The sequence below is a fragment of the Callorhinus ursinus genome, unplaced genomic scaffold (assembly GCF_003265705.2).
Source record: "Callorhinus ursinus isolate GAN/ISIS: 27379988/994484 unplaced genomic scaffold, GSC_fseal_2.0 scaffold97, whole genome shotgun sequence".
Classification (NCBI taxonomy): Eukaryota; Metazoa; Chordata; class Mammalia; order Carnivora; family Otariidae; genus Callorhinus; species Callorhinus ursinus.
In genome coordinates this window covers 612,482-636,515 of record NW_027397159.1, presented here as the reverse complement: position 1 = coordinate 636,515, position 24,034 = coordinate 612,482, and the positions used below count along the sequence as shown (strand labels likewise).

At 49.9% G+C, this 24,034-nt stretch overlaps 1 protein-coding gene across 2 annotated transcripts in view; it reads right to left on the bottom strand.

Annotated features, from left to right (window-relative positions):
- Positions 1–24,034, bottom strand: part of TMEM132C (transmembrane protein 132C) — a 316,599-nt gene that overhangs the window by 2,542 nt on the left and 290,023 nt on the right. For both annotated transcript variants that reach the window (XM_073888846.1, XM_073888847.1), the window contains 3 exons: positions 13,920–14,125; positions 4,860–5,133; positions 3,504–3,695 (listed from right to left, as the gene is read on the bottom strand). In XM_073888846.1, the coding sequence (XP_073744947.1) occupies positions 3,504–3,695; positions 4,860–5,133; positions 13,920–14,125 (672 nt within the window). The remainder of the gene's footprint in view (positions 1–3,503; positions 3,696–4,859; positions 5,134–13,919; positions 14,126–24,034) is intronic.

Here is a 24,034-nt window from a genome sequence, read left to right as displayed (position 1 = left end):
GTGCTTGGCCCGGGAAGGGGCTCAGGATGGAAACCAGCCAATGGGAGTGGATTCCTGGGCTTTGGCTGCAACCACAGAGGAGAAGCCTGCATTCCCTGGAGCTGCTGAGTTGGGGTGCAAGCCGGCAGTGGTAGTGGCCTGCAACTTGGGATCTGCTGGAACAGAGGGTCAGCAAAGGGGAGGGAAGAGTTAAGAAATGGAGAGAGAGAGAGAGAGAGGGAGACTGTCTTAAGAACATGTTCCAACAACAAAGTAGACTGGCTGAGGATCAACCACTTAAAAACTAGGTAAAAATACACCACAAAAAGGCAATGCAAATTCCTGGGCCTCAGAAACGAAGAGGGAACGTGTTACCAGAGGGGTGCCTACAGATAGCTGTCACTGACGGGGCTTGGAGGCAGGTGCTGGAGCTGCTCGGAAGGCTTGCCAGCCAGTGGCGGGGATGCTGATGCGCCCAGGGACTGTCAGATGGGGCGCATAAAGCCAGGACTGCCGGGAGCGGGGGATGAGAAAATCCTACCCACTGGGCCAGAAACAGCAACGATGCTCGTTTGTGCTCTGAGCACAGCCGGGAAAATGTGTCCCCTGGAAATCCAAACCCCACTGCTTCCCCACACCTGGGTGTGGGGTCTGCAGTCCCGTGACCTGCATGGGTGCATGGCCTCCAGCAGAGAGGGGCCCGTGCAAATGCAGGGCTGCAAAGAATCCCCATCAGGAGCAAAACGAAGCAGCTACAGCTCAAGAGGCACTATGATCAAACAATTACACTCCCTGAGCGGGAGGGCTTTACCATGAGAGGAAATCGTAAACAATCACGTCGATCAGCAGACCAAGGATTTTGGATAATAGAACAACTGGAAAAGATGATAAAATAAGATAAACCAGCAGCAACAACAAAATAACCCATGCAATAAAACAGTTCATGGGACATGGACAGAGCGGAGGGCTGAGCGGGAAAACAACAGGACGGTGTGGAAAGAACCACCTAGAACTTCTAGAAACAACAAAGGGCTCCAGTGGAAATTAATTACCCAAGGGCTGGCTTGCAAAGCAGAGTAGACGCATCTGGGGAGAGAGTCAGTGTCCGGGCAGACAGAGCCAGGGAACCGACCCAAAACACCATCACAGGATGAAACATACGAACGACAACTTGAAAGAAACAAGAGACAGTATGAGAACGACCAAGAGTTTCGGTGACAAGCTCCAGAAGGGAGCCAGTGGGGGAAGTCAGTATCCAAAGAAATAGTGGCTGGGCATTTTCCAGAATTGAGAACAATCGTGGATAAGAAACGTGAAGCTCTCTGGGGCCACTGAGCAGCTGGGTCTAGCTTGACCTGGAGGTACCAATCCCGGGCATGAACTGATCAAGGCCGACGTCCGCTCCGGCCAGCCTGGGTTGTGTCTCGGTCACTCGAAACTGAAAGCCCAGACCGATGCCAGTGCCGGCGGCCTGAGAGGGGTGAGTGAGACCACGCATGGAATCTGGGAGGGCATGGCACTCACTGGTGGCACCTGCCCACTTCCCCGTGGCCCCTGCCCGCTCAGCTTTCAAGGGTCAGCTCTGCAAGATGGCTTTGCCCGAGGGCATTCTCTGGCCTCTGGAACCCCTGCGGCCATGCCTGTAGCCAGAAGTGCCAAGGAATTGACACCCTGCAGAGGCAGCCCTCAACCAGCCCCCTTGCCCCTGGTCAACACTGGCTGGCGGTTTCCCCAGCAGACACAGTCTCTGGGAGCCACAGTGGTGGCTGAGCGGGGGACACACTCTACCGACTGTCCATCCCTGGGAGCACTTCCCGACTCCCCTCTGGGGTCTCCCTCCACCACTCGAATTAAGTATTTGACCTTGAATCCTAGTGCCAGGCTCAGCTTCTGGGGGAATCAGGTGAGACAGGCAATATGGCTCAGTAATTTTGCTTCCCACCCGTGTCCCATCTGTCCACGTCCATCAACGAGACCCCCTTCTAATGCCCAGATCGGATACATGAATGCCCGGGGATTCCTCACTTCATTTCTCTGTCCTGGCTTTCCTGAAACCGATGAGGCACAGGGGAGGTATATGCTGCTGCCCTCGTGTTTACGGGTGTAAAAATCTTCCAGCTTTTGTATCTCAGAGTTGAAATACTGAGAACAAGGGGCTAGCTTTGCGCACACCGAGGGCTAGCATGAAAACACGGTTCACACGGTCTGCGAGTTCATCTTGCCTGACTTTCCATCCCGAGTTAATTTTTCTTCACAAATTCTAGACAGAGAAAGAACTTCACATAGAACAAGCCCCCTGAATGGCAGACGATCAAAATTAAGCCCTCTGAACACCGCAGGCTTGCCGAAATCCATCTCCATCAACCCTGCCGTGTGACTGAGAGTCGGTCCCTCCATTAGCTCGTTACAGCGAGGCTGGAACACAGGGCTTTCTCGGGAGAAGCCAACGCATTTTCCCAAAGATGAGAAATTCTGAATGACTTAAAATAACACACGCCCAGGAATGATTTAGAGCGCCGTCCTTACAAGAGTCATGTCTGCAAATTGAATGAACTACATCCATAAATCCCCCCCGAGGCCGTGCTGGGACCTCCAATTACCATGAGCCGATGAAGACAGATGGGAGACACTGCCGGGGCATGAAGGGCCCTGCCCCACGCCTGCGAGGCCTCCATGCCAGTCATCACCTAATGAATCACCCCTTCTCAGCAAAGAGCTCCCTGCTCCCTGCTTTGTCCCCCCAACTCTTCTCCACTCCCCTTACTTTGCTCTTTAGGAAGCAGAAAACACCATGCCCCCAGGAGAGATGACAGAAGCCAGCAATGGGGGCCCGACACGGATGGGAACGTGTTCCAGATCCCTCCTGCTGATGCTCCAGAGCAAAGTCTGCGTGTAGCCACACGATTTCTAGAATGACCCTCATCTTCGGAACCTGGGATATATTAAGGAGATGCCACTCCCACGATTATGCTCTGTCACGCGGCACAGCTGACCTGAAGTTAGGGTCATCTGCCTGGATGGTCTGGGTGAGCCAGAGGGGAGGTTAGAGATGTAAAGCATGAAAGGCCTCCATGCACGTTGCTGGTTTTGAACATAATGTGGGTGTGGGAAGTGAGAAGGAACACGGGTGGCCTTAGGGAGCTCAGCGAGGGCCCCGGGGAACCGTCAGCAAAGAAACAGACACCTGTCACAGAACTGCAGAGACGCGGGCGAGCAGGGAGGCCGACTAGTCCCCAGAATGTTGGCTCTGCTCTCGGCCTGTGGTGCCCTGAGCCTGGAACCCAGCTGAGCCACAGAGCCGAGCTCCCAAGTGGGTCTTGTTTAAGCCACTAAGTTTGTCACCCCCGGTCATCAGAGCCCAGGACTGGGAAGACGCCGTCTTGTGGATTTTCGCAGCCCTGGTCACTGTGCTCTGGACCGTGGTTCAGCTTCTCTGACCCGTTCCTCTCTCCCCCCGCCCCTCTTGCTGAGTCCAGCACAGCGACTGTCCTGCCCTTCTCCACCTCTGGCCTCTAGACCCTTACCTGTTTGGGGGTCCGCAGCAGCTCCTCAGCTGTGGCCACAGCGGTGATGGCCTTGCTGTTCTCCGTGCTGGGGTGGAGGGTGACAGAAAGCCCGGCCACGAGCTGGATGGCCAAGTCCGTCACTGACACTTTGTCGTCTAACACGGTTACCGTCTTCTCTGCCAGGATGGAGTCGGACAGTGGGGACAACACCTGTAAGGTCAGCAGGACAGAATATTCCCAGATGTGGGACTCTCCCCCAGCAATACTTCCGCCTTGCCCTGGGCCTGCGTCCAGAACACAGGGCGAAGGAGTCACACACCTTCTTCACTATAGATGCACCAGCCCACACGATGCCTCTTTGCAAGAATCAGATAAAGCCACGCTTCCCCAAGACACTTTAGCTCTGTCTGTTGCAAAATTGCAATAAATGTCAAAATCCATTCTACTTTTAGAAGGAAACGCCCCCTCCCATGTTGATGCACTCTTGTACACTGCACAACCTGATTCACTGCACATGGCCATCCTGACTGGGCTCATGAAAAGTCACACATGGGTTGACTTTGTGCAACCTGAATCACATTCTAAATCAACTTTGGGACTAACTGGTGAGAACTGAATTATAAATAGTCTACTCCCTCCCCAGACCCCCAGCACAATGTATCCTCTGCTGAAACATTTCTTTTGGCTGCCTCTCATAAAACAAATGTCGCCCTTGAGATCTCCTGGTGAAATGATGGAAACGTCCCCATTGTTCCCGCATACGGTTGTGGTCTCAGGATCCAGAATGACATCCCCAGAAGGTGCAGTCCGTGGGGCAGAACTTGAGGGGTTTTGGAAAGGGCCCACCACTCCCTCCCTTCTGATCTGAGAGCCCACCATACTATGCATTTCCTTGAACAGACGGGTGATAGGACTTTGAAGAGAGTTTGTTGAATGAATCCACAGCAGAAGGACTAGATGCTTTAAGGGAAGAAGGGAGGCACCTTCCCCGGGTCCCGGGCAGGCGCAGCAAGGAGGGAAGGAGGGGGTGGTTTCTGAGACGTGTAGGAGGTACATGTGCAGGCAGCGGGGCAAAGCGTGGGGAGTCAGAGGCAGGACGGGGAGTGCTGGAATGTGTCGGGAGCGGAGGACGCAGGAGTTGAGAGAGGGGACATGCGGGGTGCCAAGGCCCTGTGGCCACCACCTTCTCAATTCTGTTTGTAAGAAGATTGGGACTCACAGAGCTGGTCCAGGCTCACCTTCCGGTGTCCCGAGGCTGCCACCCTGGGGGCCAGGAATTGGGCACAATGCCCCACCGTTCCTGCGAGCCTCCCCCAGTGCCCGGCATGGTGTCCGGTGCCGAGCATGCAGAAGTCCCGGGCTCTGGCTCCCTACCTGGATGGTGGTCATCCCGACCTCCCGCCCGACCAGGACCCTGCTGTCCTGGAGGGTGGCCACGTGAGGTTCCTCCAGCTTCATGAAGTCTGCAACCAGGTGGGTGATGTCGACCTGCCAGCCAGGACCGAGCAGGTGGCTCAGCTGGCCCCACGGGCCGGCGCCCTCGGCCACGAACTGGGTGAGGACGCGCACGGTGGCGTGCTGGTACTGCAGGGCGCACCCCCGGCCCCGCCGCTCCTCCTCGTCTTCATCCCCGCTCTCCCGTGTGGGCCTGGGGGGTACAAGAACAAGCTCTCAGGTCCCAAGAGTGGATGCAAAGGTGCGCCGGGGTCATAAGCCAGCCGGGTGGGTGCCTGCCTCCACCTCCAAGGGACGGCATCCTGGGTGGGAACCTTGGGACCCCACAGGAGCCCCGGGTTCATCACGGGTAGCACAGAGGGTCGGACATCTCTTTCTTGGAGACATTCGTTGACAAAAGACTTAAGAGCTAACACTGATGAAGTCTACGCTGTCCAATAAATAAGTAGCTAATAGCCACGTGTGCCGATTTACAATTTCATTTAAATGCGTAAGAACTAAATCAATGAAAAGTTTAAATTTCCTAGTTACCCAAGCCATATTCCAAGCACTCCACAACCACACTTGCTAGTGGCTGCCGTAGTGGACGATGTGGTTCTAGAACATTCCACCACTGCAGTAAGGTCTATTGAGCAGAGCTGTACTACGCTCTTCAAATGTGCCCTTCCAGGCTCCACATGTACGGACTCGTCATCTCATAACACTATGAGGCAAAACTAGCTGTTCTTTTTTCTTTTTTTAATTTTTTATTGTTATGTTAATCACCATATATTACATCATTTGTTTTGGTGTAGTGTTCCATGATTCATTGTTTGTTCATAACACCCAGTGCTCCATGCAGAACGTGCCCTCCTTAATACCCATCACCAGGATAACCCATCCCCCTCCCCCCCTCCCCTCTAGAACCCTCAGTTTGTTTTTCAGAGTCCATCGTATCTCATGGTTCATCTCCCCCTCTGACTTACTCCCCTTCATTCTTCCCCTCCTGCTATCTTCTTCTTTTTCTTTTTTCTTAAAATATATTGCATTATTTGTTTCAGAAGTACAGATCTGTGATTCAACAGTCTTGCACAATTCACAGCGCTCACCGTAGCACATACCCTCCCCAATGTCTATCACCCAGCCACCCCATCCCTCCCACCCCCAACCACTCCAGCAACCCTCAGTTTGTTCCTGAGATTAAGAATTCCTCATATCAGTGAGGTCATATGATACATGTCTTTCTCTGATTGACTTATTTCACTCAGCATAACAGCCTCCAGTTCCATCCACGTCATTGCAAATGGCAAGATCTCATTCCTTTTGATGGCTGCATAATATTCCATTGTGTATATGTACCACCTCTTCTTTATCCATTCATCTGTCGATGGACATCTTGGCTCTTTCCACAGTTTGGCTATTGTGGACATTGCTGCTATAAACATTGGGGTGCACGTACCCCTTCGGGTCCCTACATTTGTATCTTTGGGGTAAATACCCAGTAGTGCAATTGCTGGATCGAACGGTAGCTCTATTTTCAACTGTTTGAGGAACCTCCATACTGTTTTCCAGAGGGGTTGCACCAGCTTGCATTCCCCCCAACAGTGTAGGAGGGTTCCCCTTTCTCCACATCCCCGCCAACATCTGTCGTTCCCTGACTTGTTAATTTTAGCCATTCTGACTGGTGTGAGGTGGTATCTCATTGAGGTTTTGATTTGGATTTCCCTGATGCCGAGCGATGTTGAGCACTTTTTCATGTGCCTGTTGGCCATTTGGATGTCTTCTTTGGAAAAATGTCTGTTCATGTCTTCTGCCCATTTCTTGATTGGATTATTTGTTCTTTGGGTGTTGAGTTTGATAAGTTCTTTATAGATTTTGGATACTAGCCCTTTATCTGATATGTCATTTGCAAATATTTTCTCTCATTCTGTCGGTTGTCTTTTGGTTTTGTGGACTGTTTCTTTTGCTGTGCAAAAGCTTTTTATCTTGATGAAATCCCAATAGTTCATTTTTGCCCTGGCTTCCCGTGCCTTTGGTGATGTTTCTAGGAAGAAGTTGCTGTGGCTGAGGTCGAAGAGGTTGCTACCTATGTTCTCCTTTAGGATTTTGATGGACTCCTGTCTCACGTTTAGGTCTTTCAACCATTTGGAGTCTATTTTTGTGTGTGGTGTAAGGAAATGGTCCAGTTTCATTCTTCTGCATGTGACTGTCCAATTTTCCCAACACCATTTGTTGAAGAGACTGTCTTTTTTCCACTGGACATTCTTTCCTGCTTTGTCAAAGATAAGTTGACCATAGAGTTGAGGGTCCATTTCTGGGCTCTCTATTCTGTTCCATTGATCTATGTGTCTGTTTTTGTGCGAGTACCATATTGTCTTGATGATGACAGCTTTGTAATAGAGCTGGAAGTCCGGAATTGTGATGCCGCCAGCTTTGCTTTTCTTCTTCAATATTCCTCTGGCTATTCGGGGTCTCTTCTGGTTCCATACAAATTTTAGGATTATTTGTTCCATTTCTTTGAAAAAAGTGGATGGTATTTTGATGGGGATTGCATTGAATGTGTAGATTGCTCTAGGTAGCATTGACATCTTCACAATGTTGGTTCTCCCAATCCATGAGCATGGAACGTTTTTCCATTTCTTTGTGTCTTCTTCCATTTCTTTCCTGAGTATTTTATAGTTTTCTGAGTACAGATCCTTTGCCTCTTTGGTTAAATTTATTCCTAGGTATCTTATGGTTTTGGGTGCAATTGTGAATGGGATCGAGTCCTTGATTTGTCTCTCTTCTGTCTTGATGTTGGTGTATAGGAATGCCACTGATTTCTGTGCATTGATTTTATAGTCTGCTACTTGACTGAATTCCTGTATGAGTTCTAGCAGTTTTGGGGTGGAGTCTTTTGGGTTTTCCACATACAGTATCATATCATCTGCAAAGAGTGAGAGTTTGACTTCCTCTTTGCCGATTTGGATGCCTTGGATTTCTTTTTGTTGTCTGATTGCTGTGGCTAGGACTTCCAATACTATGTTGAATAGCAGTGGTGAGAGTGGACATCCCTGCCTCGTTCCTGACCTTAGGGGAAAAGCTCTCAGCTTTTCCCCATTGAGAATGATATTCGCTGTAGGTTTTTCGTAGATGGCTTTTATGATATTGAGGTATGTACCCTCTATCCCTATACTCTGAAGAGTTTTGATCAAGAAAGGATGCTGTACTTTGTCAAATGCTTTTTGTGCATCTATTGAGAGGATCATATGATTCTTGTTCTTTCTTTTGTTAATGTATTGTATCACGTTGATTGATTTGCGGATGTTGAACCAGGCTTGCAGCCCAGGGATAAATCCCACTTGGTCGTGGTGAATAATCCTTTTAATGTACTGTTGGATACTATTGGCAAGTATTTTGGTGAGAATTTTTGCATCCATGTTCATCAAGGATATTGGTCTGTAATTCTCCTTTTTGATGGGGTCTTTGTCTGGTTTTGGGATCAAGGTAATGGTGGCCTCATAAAATGAATTTGGAAGTTTTCCTTCCATTTCTATTTTTTGGAACAGTTTCAGGAGAATAGGTATTAATTCTTCTTGAAATGTCTGATAGAATTCCCCTGGGAAGCCATCTGGCCCTGGGCTTTTGTTTCTTGGGAGATTTTTGATGACTGCTTCAATTTCCTTAGTGGTTATAGGTCTGTTCAGGTTTTCTATTTCTTCCTGGTTCAGTTTTGGTAGTTGATACATCTCTAGGAATGCACCCATTTCTTCCAGGTTATCTAATTTGCTGGCATAGAGTTGCTCATAATATGTTCTTATAATTGTTTGTATTTCTTTGGTGTTGGTTGTGATCTCTCCTCTTTCATTCATGATTTTGTTGATTTGGGTCATTTCTCTTTTCTTTTTGATCAGTCTGGCCAGGGGTTTATCAATCTTGTTAATTCTTTCAAAGAACCAGCTCCTAGTTTCGTTGATCTGTTCTACTGTTCTTTTGGTTTCTAGTTCATTGATTTCTGCTCTGATCTTTATGATTTCTCTTCTCCTGCTGGGTTTAGGCTTTATTTGCTGTTCTTTCTCCAGCTCCTTTAGGTGTAGGGTTAGATTGTGTATTTGAGACCTTTCTTGTTTCTTGAGAAAGGCTTGTATTGCTATATACTTTCCTCTCAAGACTGCCTTTGCTGTATCCCAAAGATTTTGAACAGTTGTGTTTTCATTTTCATTGGTTTCCATGAATTTTTTTTAATTCTTCTTTAATTTCTTGGTTGACCCATTCATTCTTTAGTAGGATGCTCTTTAGCCTCCATGTATTTGAGTTCTTTCCGACTTTCCTCTTGTGATTGAGTTCTAGTTTCAAAGCATTGTGGTCTGAAAATATGCAGGGAATGATCCCAATCTTTTGGTACCGGTTGAGAGCTGATTTGTGACCTAGGATGTGATCAGTTCTGGAGAATGTTCCATGGGCACTAGAGAAGAATGTGTATTCCGTTGCTTTGGGATGGAATGTTCTGAATATGTCTGTGAAGTCCATTTGGTCCAGTGTGTCATTTAAAGTCTTTATTTCCTTGTTGATCTTTTGCTTAGATGATCTGTCCATTTCAATCAGGGGGGTGTTAAAGTCCCCCACTATTATTGTAGTGTTGTCAATGTGTTTCTTCGCTTTTGTTATTAATTGCCTTATATAATTGGCTGCTCCCATGTTCGGGGCATAGATATTTACAATTGTTAGATCTTCTTGTTGGATAGACCCTTAAGTAGGATATAGTGTCCTTCCTCATCTCTTATTACAGTCTTTGTTTTAAAATCTAGTTTGTCTGATCTAAGGATTGCCACCCCAGCTTTCTTTTGGTGTCCATTAGCATGGAAAATGGTTTTCCACCCCCTCACTTTCAATCTGGGGGTGTTTTTGGGTCTAAAATGAGTCTCTTGCAGACAGCATATTGATGGGTCTTGTTTTTTAATCCAATCTGATAGCCTGTGTCTTTTGATTGGGGCATTGAGCCCATTTACATTCAGGGTAACTATTGAAAGGTATGAATTTAGTGCCATTGTATTGCCTGTAAGGTGACTGTTACTGTATGTTGTCTGTATTCCTTTCTGATCTTTGCTGCTTTTAGGCTCTCTCTTTGCTTAGAGGACCCCTTTCAATATTTTTTGGAGGGCTGTTTTCGTGTTTGCAATTTCCTTTAGTTTTTGTTTGTTCTGGAAGCTTTTTATCTCTCCTTCTATTTTCAATGACAGCCTAGCTGGATATAGTATTCTTGGCTGCATATTTTTCTCGTTTAGTGCTCTGAAGATTTCTTGCCAGTCCTTTCTGGCCTGCCAGGTCTCTGTGGATAGGTCTGTTGCCAATCTAATATTTTTACCATTGTAGGTTACATATCTCTTCTCCCGAGCTGCTTTCAGGATTTTCTCTTTGTCTCTGAGACTCGTAAGTTTTACTATTAGATGTCGGGGTGTTGACCTATTATTATTGATTTTGAGAGGGGTTTTCTGTGCCTCCTGGATTTTGATGCCTGTTTCCTTCCTCACATTAGGGATGTTCTCTGCTATTATTTGCTCCAATATACCTTCTGCCCCTCTCTCTCTCTCTTCTTCTTCTGGGATCCCAATTATTCTAATGTTGTTTCGTCTTATCGTATCACTTATCTCTCGAATTCTGCCCTCGTGATCCTGTAGTTGTTTCTCTCTCTTTTTCTCAGCCTCTTTATTTTTTATCATTTGGTCTTCTATATCGCTGATTCTCTCTTCTGCCTCATTTATCCTAGCAGTTAGTGCCCCCATTTTTTATTGCACCTCATCAATAGCCTTTTTGATTTCCACTTGGTTAGATTTTAGTTCTTTTATTTCTCCAGAAAGGGTTTCTCTAATAACTTCCATGCTTTTTTCAAGCCCAGCTAGTATCTTTAAAGTCACGATTCTGAACTCTAGGTCCGACATCGTACTAATGTCCGTATTGAGTAGGTCCCTGGCTGACGGTACTACCTCTTGTTCTTTTTGCTGAGGTGATTTTTTTCGTCTTGTCATTTTGTCCAGAGGAGAATAGATGAATGAGAGAACAAAATGCTAACAGGTTTACAATGTCCCCAGCAAATATACTGTATACAAATCAGAAAAGAACTGAAACCAGGGGAAAAGAAAGGGAAAGAAAGAAAAAAGAAAGAGAAAAAAGAAAAAAGAAAAAAAAAGATAAAAACAAAAACAGAACAATACAAAAAAAGCAGAATGTGATCATATATGATCAGGCTAGTGCATAGATCAGTGCCACACACTAGATTTTGGGTGTATTTTGGTCTGTTAGAAAAAAGTGCCTCCTAAAATTTTAAAGGAAGAAAGACTTATATATGTACAAAATAAGGGTTGATACAATGAAGGGATGGAAGATGACTGCAAAGATGAAAATTATAAAAGATTTTATAAAAGGACTTGATAAGATAAGAAGTTGTTTGAAAAAAGAAAGAAGATTTAAAAAAAAAAAAGAAAAAAGGGAGAGAATGTGATCAGGCAGGAGACTAGAACAGAGCCATACACTAGTGATTTAGGGTATATTTTGATCTGTTAGAAGTAACTGTATCTCAAAATTTTAAAGAGGGAACAACTTACATGTATATGCCAAAAATAAGGGTAACTACTATGAAGGGATAAAATATGACTAAAAATGAAAAATAAAAAATGTTTTTTTTTTTTTTTAAAGTGATTGAGGGGCGCCTGGGTGGCTCAGTCGGTTAAGCGTCTGCCTTCAGCTCAGGTCATGATCCCAGGGTCCTGGGATCGAGCCCCGCATCGGGCTCCCTGCTTGGCGGGGAGCCTGCTTCTCCCTCTCCCACTCCCCCTGCCTGTGTTCCTGCTCTCGCTATTTCTCTGTCAAATAAATAAATAAAATCTTAAAAAAAATAAAAATAAAAAAAGAGATTGATAAGATGTTGGTTGAAAAAGGGAAAAAGAAAAAAAAAACCAGTTAACAAAAATTAACTTTGATGAACTAATGAATCATGGTAAAAAAAAGCCATGAATTCTATGTGCAGTATTCCCCTAGCGCTGGAGTTCTCCCGTTCTCCTTGATCGGTAAACTTGGTCTTGGCTTGCTGGCTGTTCGGGCTGATCTTCTGGGGGAGGGGCCTGTTGCCGTGGTTCCCAAATGTCTTTGCCGGAGGCGGAATTGCCCTGCCCTTGTCGGTCCGGGCTAAGCAAGCTGCTCGGGTTTGCTCTCAGGAGCTTTTGTTCCCTGCAAGCTCTCGGTGCAGCTTTGGAGGACCAGGGTGAAAATGGTGGCCTCCCAATCTCCACCCGGAGGAGCTGAGAACTCGGGGCCCCGCTGCTCAGTGCGCCCCCAGAGAAAAGCAGTCACTCCCGTGTCCCCGGTCTCCGGCCGCACTCCGTGCTCACCCGGCCTGTGACCGAGCGTTGCTATCTCTGGCACCCGACCCCGTGTGGAGTCTCCAAACCCAGCAGATCCCTGCGGTGTGCTCCCGCGCCGCTCCTCCCGGGGGAGGGAGGGGAGTCTCCCCGGCTCTGCCGCTTGTTGGGTCCCTGCTGGAGGAGCAGAGGCCCGACTGGGCCGCAGATCACAGTTTATGGCAACCCCAAGCTGAGAGCCCGCGCCTCGGCTCCGTCTCTGCAGCTGGCTTCCCCGCTCCGATCCCTGGGAGCTCTGCCGCACTCAGGCACCCCCGGCCTTTCTGTGACCCCGAGGGTCCTGAGACCACACTGTCCCGCGAGGGTTCCACCCCCCGCTTAGCCACTGGAGCGACGTCCTCCATGGAGCCGACTTCTCAAAGGTCCGATTTTGTGCTCCGCGGCTCTAGCACTTGTCAGAAGCGGCCGACGGGGGGCCCCCTCCCCCGCCGTCTATCCTCCCGAATATCGCCTCGGATTCACTTCTCCGCACGCCCTACCTTCCAGTAAGTGGTCGCTTCTCTGTTCAGAGAGTTGTTGCTACTCTCCTGTTCGATCTCCTGTTGAGTTCGTAGGTGTTCAGAATGGTTTGATCCCTATCCAGCTGAATTCCTGAGACCAGACGAAATCCAGGTCTCCTACTCCTCCGCCATCTTGCTCTGCCCCCCAAAACTAGCTGTTCTTATGTTCTGGGGTTTGGGGGGTGGAGGTTAGGAACGGTGGGCAAGCTCACAGAGCTAGGAAGTGGCTGCCAGTCTCAGGTCTGCCGTCCCCAGGGACACCGAGCAGACTCGTTCTCTCGGTCCCTCATGACCACCTCACGGTCTGAAGGATTGCCCGGATTCGTGGCTGCCCCCCAGACCCTGGCAGTCCGGGCAGTTTCTTTCAAGGTCTCCTTGGAGAGAGGGATGCAGCATCTCCCAGGAGCACAGGGACTTTTCCTGAGTGCACGCTGGCTTGACCCTTAAAATGAAGAGCTCGTGTCTGGGAGACGCCGGCAAACAGCCCCGAGGGTTCAGGACAGAAGATCCCAGGCAGGAGACCAGGAACGTGACAACTCATTTTGATGACCAGGGGGCCGCAGAGCTGAGGAAACAAGACCCCAGCTCCTACATGTGACAATCCAGAGTCACACAGGACAAATTAGAGCCTTGTTTTTTTTGTTTAAGAGCAAACAGCAACACCATGGTCCAGTATAAATGCAAATTAATTTTATGCAGTGATTTGAAACGCACAGAGCTGATCAAGCTTACGGATATTCATAAAACACAGAAAAAGAAATCACTGTTTTACTTTGAGAAAAGAACCCCAAACTCAAATTCCCCTGGGGGCTGAGGGGCTAGAAAAATGTATCACTTCTGTCACTTCACTCTGGGGAAGCCCTTTCAGGACTGTCTACTGGAAGCCCAAGTGCAGAGCACACGCGGTCTGGGGTTGATGAGGGTACTGCCGCTGTTTAGCCTCTTGCCTGGCTGGTTATCCTGGGCCTTGGTTAGGCTGGAGAGAATGTAATCACAGGATCGTACCAGCATCCACCATGTGCCGGGCCCTGTCCCGGCTCCAGCAGTGTGGTCGGTAAACAAAACCATTGTTATGGCTCTGCTGTGTCTTCCCATCCCCGGCTCACCTCTTACTGGCCACAATGGGGACCCTCCAGCCTTTGATCTGGCTCAGCTCTGTGTCAGAGACCTCAATCTGCAGGGGCAGCCGGGGCACCCACACAGTGATGGGCAGGGAGGCACTCAGGTGCTGGTAGGTGAAGTTCACCACCGCATTCACCTTGCCCTTCATCTCTTTGCCATTGACAAAGACATAGTCACAGCGGTCAGACACCTGCAAAGACAGAAAGGGGGATGGAGAGGTCACCGGGCCCTGCAAACCACTCTTCTTCCATTTGTCTTTTTCTCCAGCCAAGCACACATGCTTAATTTTGGGTCCTCCAAATGCAGAGCCTGAAACAAGTATTCTGTGCACCTGGTCTACTTGGGAGATGGCCCCAGGGAGCAGGGGCTGCGGAACAGAGTGAGAGAGAGAAAGAGGATAAGTCAATAAAAAGCTGCATCTTTACTTTTTTTTTTTTTTTTTTGCTGTGGATCAGTTTCTTTGGAACCTCATGAAAGCCTACAAAATTGTCCCCCTGAAGGATAAGAGACAGGAATATTATCTACCAGCTCCCGTCTCTCACCGCCCCCGTGTGTTGACCCCCTGGCACTTCCAGGCTGACACACTAGCCCATGGCATCTGAGAAGACCCCGGGATAGAAAACAGTAGTAGTCTGAGGTGGAATGTGGTCCAATCACAAAGTGAGCTACAGCCAAGGCTGAACTCTCAGTGGCCACCAGAGGTATCTGCTCCCCAGGCTGATGTCTTCTCACAAAATGAAACACACCCCAAGCAACTTTCCAGGATCTGAAGGGCTTCTGCTACCTTCTTCCTCTGCAGCTTGACTCACTGATCTCTGATCACACACATCCTGACAGTCTGAGACACCCAGGCCTCTGCACATGAGGCTCCCTTTGCCTAAGAACATCCTTTCTTCCGGGGAACCCTCCTACACTGTTGGTGGGAATGCAAGCTGGTGCAACTCCTCTGGAAAACAGTATGGAGGTAACTCCAGCGGTTGAAAATAGAGCTACCATACGACCCAGCAATTGCACTACCAGGTATTTACCACAAAGATACAAATGTAGGGATCCGAAGGGGTACATGCACCCCGATGTTTATAGCAGCAACGTCCACAATAGCCAAACTGTGGAAAGAGCCAAGATGTCCATCGACAGATGAGTGGATAAAGAAGAGGTGGTATATATACACAATGGAATATTATGCAGCCATCAAAAGGAATGAGATCTTGCCATTTGCAACGACGTGGATGGAACTGGAGGGTGTTATGCTGAGTGAAATAAGTCAATCAGAGAAAGACATGTATCACATGACCTCACTGATATGAGGAATTCTTAATCTCAGGAAACAAACTGAGGGTTGCTGGAGTGGTGGGGGGTGGGAGGGATGGGGTGGCTGGGTGATAGACATTGGGGAGGGTATGTGCTACAGTGAGTGCTGTGAATTGTGCAAGACCGTTGAATCACAGATCTGTACCTCTGAAACAAATAATGCAATATATGTTAAGAAAAGAAAAAGAAGAAGATAGCAGGAGGGGAAGAATGAAGGGGGGGAAATCGGAGGGGGAGACCATGAGAGACGATGGACTCTGAAAAACAAACTGAGGGTTCTAGAGGGGAGGGGGGTGGGGGAATGGGTTAGCCTGGTGATGGGTATTAAAGAGGGCACGTTCTGCGTGGAGCACTGGGTGTTATGCACAAACAATGAATCATGGAACACTACATCCAAAACTAATGATGTAATGTATGGTGATTAACATAACAATAAAAAAGAACATCCTTTCTTCCTTACTGGCCTGGCCAGGCACCTCCCCAACTCCCTGGGATCATTTATATATCTGTATTAGAACTGCTTAGCCTGTGAATAAATGCTTTGCATTAGTGACTACCAACCTATGTCCCCTCCCTCTGTATTTCTCCCTTTGCTTTTCCCATTCCTACCACATCATTACCTCAGGAAAGGGCTGAGACAGAGCACAAAGCAAGATAAACACATAGAAAATAAAATAAAAGTCTGCAAGCATTAAGATTTTGTGTTCCAAAGACTAAACCCTTAGGGAGATGAATCTGTACACACTCCCGTAGACATTCTCACGTGGCAAGCAAACAGCAGGAAGATGCCTGTGTCCCCTGGAAGTGGGCTGGAAGGGGCACCACGGACAGCGGTGGGACCATATTCAAGGTAACTCCGACCGGTAACGGATGCCTCTAGGGACTGTAAACAGAACGTTTGGAGACTGGAAGCCCCCCTCGCCCAAGGCCTTGGCAATAGTTACGTCTTTTGAAAATCAGACTGGGATTATGTTCTGTAGCCTTAATGAAATGAAAATTGAGAATAGAAATCAACTTGTGTTTTCAAGAAATGACATGACTGTCTTGCATATTCAAGTTGGTAAAATGTGATTTATACTGGCCCCGTGTGTCCAGATCAACCATCAAACTATGAAATCCTTGAAGAAAGAAGTACATCTTTTTAAACCTTTGATCTCTTGGTTCCATACAGCAGATGCTCATGAAGCAGGAGCTTAGCAGAGTGGATACTGAATGGACAGAAGACTGAATGTATGTGTGCATAGATGGATGGGTGGATGGGTGGATGGATGAACGTATGTATGTTTGGGTGTGTGGATGGGTGGGTGGTAGATAGATGGGTACATGGGTGGATGGATGAATGGATGAATGTATGGATGGATGAGAGGATGAGTGGATGGGTGGGTGGGTGGATGGATGGGTATATGGACAGATGGATGGATAAATGGATGGGTGGGTGGGTGGATGGATGGGTATATGGGTATATGGATGGGTGGATGAATGTATGTATGTATGTATGTATGGATGGATGGATGGGTGGATGGATGGATGGATGTTTGTGTGTGTGGATGGGTGGGTGGGTGGATGGATGGATGGGTGGATGGGTGGGTGAATGTATGTATGAGTGGATGGGTGTGTTGATGGAGGGGTGGACAGGTAGGAAGATGAATGAACAGAACCCATTCTTCATGGGGATTCCTGCTTCAGGACAACCAAACAAGGATCTTGGGTGAGGGGAGATGTGGTTAGAAACTGAGATATGATGGAGCCAAGAGCAGTGGAAATGCAAGACATTTACTTGAAAGCTTCCAGAAAGTTCTCAAGCAGTATTTCCTAACTTTTTGGGGCCACTGACTCCTTTGAGAACACACTCCTTTGAGAACACATGTCAAGCTAATTCTTGCTATGGAAATGCATATACATACAGTTTTGCATAACATTTTGGAGTTAATGAAGTCACACGTGGACTCCTCAAATAGCACTTACCATACTAAGCTATAATTGCCAATTTGCTTATCTGTCTCTTGTCAGGACTATGTGCTCTAGAAGGAGCAGTGTCTCCTTCTGGGAGTCTGTGGACCCAGTTAAATCTCATTGATGCTGAGCAATGAACTCTTATGATCACCCTCTCCTTCCCCAGTTTCTGGGAACTATGGATGGCTACTCTGGGTCTAATTTTCATCTCCAACTCTTGCTTCTGTTTGGAAGGGCAGCTGGTGAGGGCTGGGCTGAGAGAATTTCCTCCATCTGCTGGGGACAGTGGCAGGAGCAGCTGGGAGGGGAACACATGGATGGATCTTCTCACTCATGGTCAGGAGTGGTTTAAAAATGTTTACCTACTGATTAAGGGTGGAAACCAATTTTAGTCGCTGTCCCAGACTTGCCATTAGCATGTAAACACTGTCCTGAATCTGGGTAGGCATTAGCATAATGGCCGAGCAAGAGTTATATCAGTAATCACTTCTTTAATCAATGTTGTAATTTACAGACCATTGACTTTGCTCATTTATTACCTTCCTGAGCTCTGGTGGGAGGGAACCTGGCTGCTCCAGAATACATAAATAATTAAGAGGAATGCCAAGGGTATGAAGTTGCAGTGCATGATAGAGCCATTGTCACTGCTATTCCTGAAGGTGTCATAAATGTCTGGGGAAGTCTCGGGATGCATTAATCATCTCCTAAGTGGCTAGAAGTGAGAACCACAATATCACAAAATGAGCTGGCTTATCTGCAAAATAGGAACCAAAAACCCCACAGGAATCTGTTTAGTCCCTTGGCTTCGTTTCTGGGACTCTTTTTCATCTTTAATAATGGGTGGGCCACCTGCTGAGAAAGCTGTCTGCTGGCCTCTGCCCACTTGGACATTTAAACTATCCAGTCCAAATGCATGGTGGTCACTGACCCAGCCACTGATGTCTGCTCTTAGGACCTGGAGAGGCCAGGGTGGGTCTGCTTCAGCAACATGTAGTCAGTTGACATCTTCTGTTGTCATTTGGACCTTGGCAGCTTCTTGATGACATCGCCTGCCTCCTTCCCACGGGGAACCACTTGGGGACCACTTTCGTGGGGAGGGCAAAGCCACCTGCTGGTCAACCATTGACATCCAATGCGACTTCTGTCTGAAAAAGCAGCCAAGCAGGTTCCAAACTCAACAGAAAATCCCAGAGGGCAGGTCAATACACAGACCTTTGGACCCACTCCCAGAGTCTCCGACTGAGCAGGTCTGGGGGGGACCCCACATCTGCATTTCTAACAAGGTCCCAGGTGATGCTGATGCTCCAGGTCTGGAGAGCACACATGGAGACTCGCTCCTTGGAATAATGCAATCACCCTTCCTCTGTTTCCATGGAATCTTCTATTTCCTGTCTTCATCCATGCGGGATGCCGTAACGGGATATTGAATATCACAGCCTGGGGGCTTCAAGAACAGACAGTTGTTTCTTACAGCTCCAGAGGCCGCGAGCCCCAGAGGAGGATGCCAGCAGACCCGGTGTGTGCTGAGGAGCCATCCTGTCTCACAGATGCCACCTACTTGCTGCACCCTCCAGGAGCAGAAGGGGTCAGGGAGCTCTCTGGGGACTCTGCTTTAAGGTCACGAATCCCTTCTATGAGGGCTCCACCCTCGTGACCCAGTCACCTCCCCAAAGCCCTGCCCCCTTATACCATCACATTGCAAGTTAGGGTCTCAACCTGGGAATTGGGATGGGGGTGTGCACAAAGACGTCCAGTCCATAACACATCCCTTCCATGACTATAGTCATTCGGTTATGAATGGCTCCCAGAATCCTACCTCCAGAACCCAGTGGCTTATTCAACATCTCCACTTGGATCTCTAATTAGCATCTCAAACTTATTATGTTTGGAAATCAAACTCCTGGTTTTTTGTTTTGTTTTGTTTTGTTTTTGTTTGTTTGTGTTTTGCCACTTAGGAGCCCGGGGGCTGGAAATAGAAATTAAATTCAGATAAAACAAATCAGATTTACATTTCTTATGCTCTTGAGTTAGTGGCCTTGCTCCGTTCACACAAAATACTGCACGGTCTTGTGCAGCAGTGATGTGTTCTTGTAGAAGAGCATCTGCCATGTGCTTTCCTCATTTCGGTCCTTTCTGGAGCTCCGGGCAGCAATCACGGTCCCAGTAGAAGAGGAAGCTAGGGAGCTGGGGCTCGTGGAGGAGGTGGCTTGCCCGCGGTGGGAGGCGGGTGGGGCTAGCACCTGCTGATGGCGGATTTGACAGACGGCTTTGACGGTGCTGTCCTCACAGGCAGCATCCTGAGGTTGGGGCTTGGAAGTCATCCTTCGTGGCATGGGGGTCTTGGGGGTCCTCTCCATTCCTGCGGGCAGATGAGCAGGGAAAGGAAGGGGTGGAGAGAGGCCACTGGCCGGCGAGTCCAGGAGGGATCATATCTGCATCCTGTCCACAGGCTGCCCTGGCCGTCTGTCTCGTGGCCCATCCCAAACAAGCCCGCAGGATGGGCTGGATCCATCCAAGTCTGGGTGGGAAACAGACGTGACATGCCACCTGGAGGAGAGTGTGACAAAGGGACTCTGAACAAAGGTGTGGGCAGGGCTATGGAAACTAGCAGGAGACGGCACAGCACTGCAGACAGACAGGGGGAGAGGGTTCAAGAACATCCTCCAAAATCCACGTCCACCTGGAACCCCAGACCGGGAGCTGGTTTGGAGATAGGGTCTTTTCAGATGTCATCAGCTGAAACGAGGTCACACCAGCTTGGAGTGGGCCACAGAGGGCTGGTGTCCGCAGAGGAGGAGAGAAGGATGTGGAGGCAAGCACCTGGAGGGTGATGTGGGGACGTCAGCAGAGACGGAGAGGTGTGGCCACGCACCAGGAAACAGCAAGGACTGCGGCCACCGGGAGCTGCAGGTGCAAGGCAGGGACCTCCCCAGCCCCCCGGAGCCTTCAGAGGGAGCAGGGCCCTGCACACAGCCTGGTTTCAGACTGCTGGCCTCCGGCACGGGGGGAGAAGAGCATTGCTTAAAGACACCCGGTCTGCGGCCATCTGTTATGGCGGCCCCAGGTCACCAGGGAAAGGCCAGGTGAGGGGCAGCTACCGGAGCCCAGCGCGGGCACCGCCTGTCTGAGACACCTGCCTCCAGAGCTGTGACCTTGGCGGACGGTGCAGCCGCTGTCAACCCGCAAGCTTGCGGAAGGAGCCCAGAGGGATGAACATACTGACGTCTCTCCCCCATCTCCCCATCCAGGGGAGCCTCCCATGGCTGCAGCTGGGGGGGGGGACCTGGGGATGGCCGCACCTGGTGAAGCGAACGCAAAGAGCAGGAGGAGGAGGTGGAGGGATCTGAAAGGACGGGTAGGAACTTCCAACCCAGAGACCTCTTCCCAACATTTTCACATCTTCTTAATCGGGGGCTAACGTGGAGCACTTTGTGTGAACCACAGAACGCTTTTCAACCCTGGCAAAATCCTTAGAGGAGTCCAAGCTCTTCCCTGATGTGCGCCTGGCATCTCTCCCAGGCATCTTCCATGCATCCCCTCCTTGTTCCCTGAGCCCCCACTGGTCCTCCTGCTGCAGGGCCTTTGCACGTGCTGTCCCTTCTGCCTGAAGGCTCCTCCCCCACTCGCCTGTGCGATTTGTTCCTCGTCTCCTCTAGGTCTTCAACAGAGTGGCTCCCAACCAGGGGCCACTGTGTCCCCCAGGGGACATTTGACTTGGAGATCTTCTTGGTTGTCACCACTAGGGGAGGGGCTGTCACAGCTGAAGACGCGCGAATGCTTTCTAATGGTTGAGGCCGGTGCTGCAGCTCGACTTCCTGCACCGCACAGGACGGCCCCCAACAAAGATCAGCAGATCCCAAATGCCAGCGGTGCCGAGGCTGAGAAACGCTGCCTTACCCACACATACGCTCCCCAGAGCCCTTTTGCTCACATTTGTACTCAGATCACAACTCCAGACCCCCCCTTGCTTTATTCTTCTTGTTTATCATGTATTACCCTCTCATACGCTATGCACTTTACCTATTTATTGTGGTTATTATTTGTCCTCTCTTTCTAGAACATCAACTCTAGGATGACCAAGTTTTTTGACTGCTTTGCTCACTGTTCAGTGTTTTTTCAGTGCCTAAAATAGTACCTGGTACTCAGGTATGGCGCTCACCACACACTTCCTACTGGAGGGGCCACTCAGGGCTACCGGGTCCCACACTGCCCCCACTGTGCACAGGTGCACACACACACAGGTGCACACACAGGTGCATGCATGGACAGGTGCACACACAGGTGCACATACACACAGGTGCATGCACAGGTGCACATACACACAGGTGCACACATGCACAGGTGCACATACAGGTGCATGAATGGACAGGTGCACACACAGGTGCATATACACACGTGCATGACAGGTGCACAGGTGCACATACACACAGGTGCACCCACAGGTGCACGCATGGACAGGTGCACACACAGGTGCACATACACACAGGTGCATGACAGGTGCACATATGCACAGGTGCACACACGCACAGGTGCACACACATATAGGTGCACACAAAGGTGCATATACACACAGGTGCACGCACAGGTGCATGCATGGATAGGGCATACACAGGTGCACATAACACAGGTGCATGACAAGTGCACATACGCACAGGTGCCCATACACACAGGTGCCCATACACACCGGTGCACACACGCACAGGTGCACACACGCACAGGTGCACATACAGGTGAATGCATGCACAGATGCACATGAGGAGGCGGGCTTTCACTGGTGATTGAATGCTCTGTACCAGCAACAGCAAACATTTGCTGAGCATTTACACTAAGCCAGGAGTCACTTTGAGAGGTTCACATGGATGATCTCACTGAACTCTCGCCATGAACACATGAGGGAGGGCTACTTTATCTTTTGAATCCTATCCATATTTCAAGTGAGGAATTGAAGGCACAGAGAGGTGATGTAACTCACTCAACATCACACAGCAGGTAGTCACTGAGCCACACAGAGAGTCGACCCCACACCTCTGCTCTCAACCCTGATGTCCACCAGCTCTGTGATGATGGAGCTGTTTAGTTTTGATCCTTCCCTCTTTCCTACTGTGGATGGACTCTATTTCCCCTTCCTGCTGATGTGGACCTGGCCCTGTGATGAGCTTTGGCCAGGAGAATGTGAACAGAAGGGACAGCAGGCCAGTCCCAGCTCAGGCTTTAGAGGCCCCGCGAGTGTTCAGGCAGGCTTTGTGCGCTCTGCCGTGAGGGGCTTTTCCCCGAGGTCGCAGCTACCTCTCCAGCACCCTGGAACAAGACCCGCGGAGCCCGTCCTAGCCCCCCTGCAGTGAGGCGTCCTCCCTAGCTGATCCCGCAGAGCACTGGACAGCCTGCAAATGCAGGAGCAAGAATAAGCGATCACTGCTTCAACAAGCGGACGTCGGGCCGTGTGTTACGCAGCACAGTCCCCTGCATTACTCAGCTAAGCACGTGGGTGCAGGTGCGCCTGCCCGTCACCCTCAGGGGCTTCCATGCTCCCTCCTCCCTTGTCCTCGCTCCAGTCCCCCATCTTACCCTTCTGTGTCTCCTCCTCAGGGGGCGGAGAGACGAGGGTGGGGAGGAAGGAAAGATGGGGAGCGCTGCTCCCAGGGTTAGGAAGGCCACAGTGGACTCGGGAGCCTCCGTGGAGCGCTCCTCATCCCGGAGCAGTGGCATTCCCCGGACCCAGCTTTGGGATTAGGACCCTTTCCTTTCTCCGCGCGCTGTCTCCCATGGGCCTTCCGGCCCACGTGGCTGCCGTGTGCCGGAGGCCTGCCCCCACAGCGGCCGCAGGGAAGCTTCCCGTTTCCCGGAGGCCGGGTTCCCTCGTGGCTAAAGGCGACACAGTAGTGGCTACAACATTGCAGACAAACAAGGAGAGGGGCCCGGCAGGGCCTGGGGCCGGCCAGCATTTCTGAGACCAGCTCTGGGGTGCCCTTCTTTTCCTTTCCTGCCCCTCACCGCGGAGGCCGAACGGGATTCCCACGGCCGCGGAAATCCGTTCAGCGATAACTCGCGCTTTGTCCGGCCGACCATGCGGAATGCGGCCGAGACTTGGCCACGCCACGTGGTCTCAGCTCAGGAACCCTGTCCTCTCGGGGGTGGCTATGCTGGGCCAGGCCTGGCTGGGTGGGGCCGGGCAGCGAGCGGAGGGGAGGCCAGGAGGCCAGAGGGAGAGAGGCCGGGCGGGGACGCTGGCCAGGGCCCTCGGGCGCAGGGAAGGGAAGGGAAGGGAAGGGGAGTGCCGCGTGGCCTCCACGTGTGGCGGGGAGCAGACCTGCCTGTGACGTGTGGCAGATACCGCCCGGCCCTCCGTGGTGGCTCCTCCATCAGCCGCCCGAGGCATCCTTTCAGCAAACACTTCCCGCGCCTCTGCTGCGCTCCAGGCTTGTGTCCAGGTGCTGGAGACGGGAAGGGAGAGGCTGGAGCCTCCTCTCAGGAGGTTACATTTCAGGAGAACAGGGGGGAGGAAGTTCCCAGGAAGAGGGAATCGGCAAGAAGAGCTTCCATTTACGCAGGGTCTGCCGTATGCCAGATTCTGGGCTGAGCGCACGCAAACACTTTCCAGGCGAGGACACTGAGGTCACACAGCTAGGGGTACTCAGACTCAGACGTGACAGCAGTGCTTTAGCTCCAGAAAGGCCCTTCTTCTTCTTCTTCTTCTTCTTCTTCTTCTTCTTCTTCTTCTTCTTCTTCCTTCTTCTTCTTCGTTCTTCTTCTTCCTTCTTCTTCTTCCTTCTTCTTCTTCTTCTTCTTCTTCTTCTTCTTCTTCTTCTTCTTCTTCTTCTTCTTCTTCTTCTTCTTC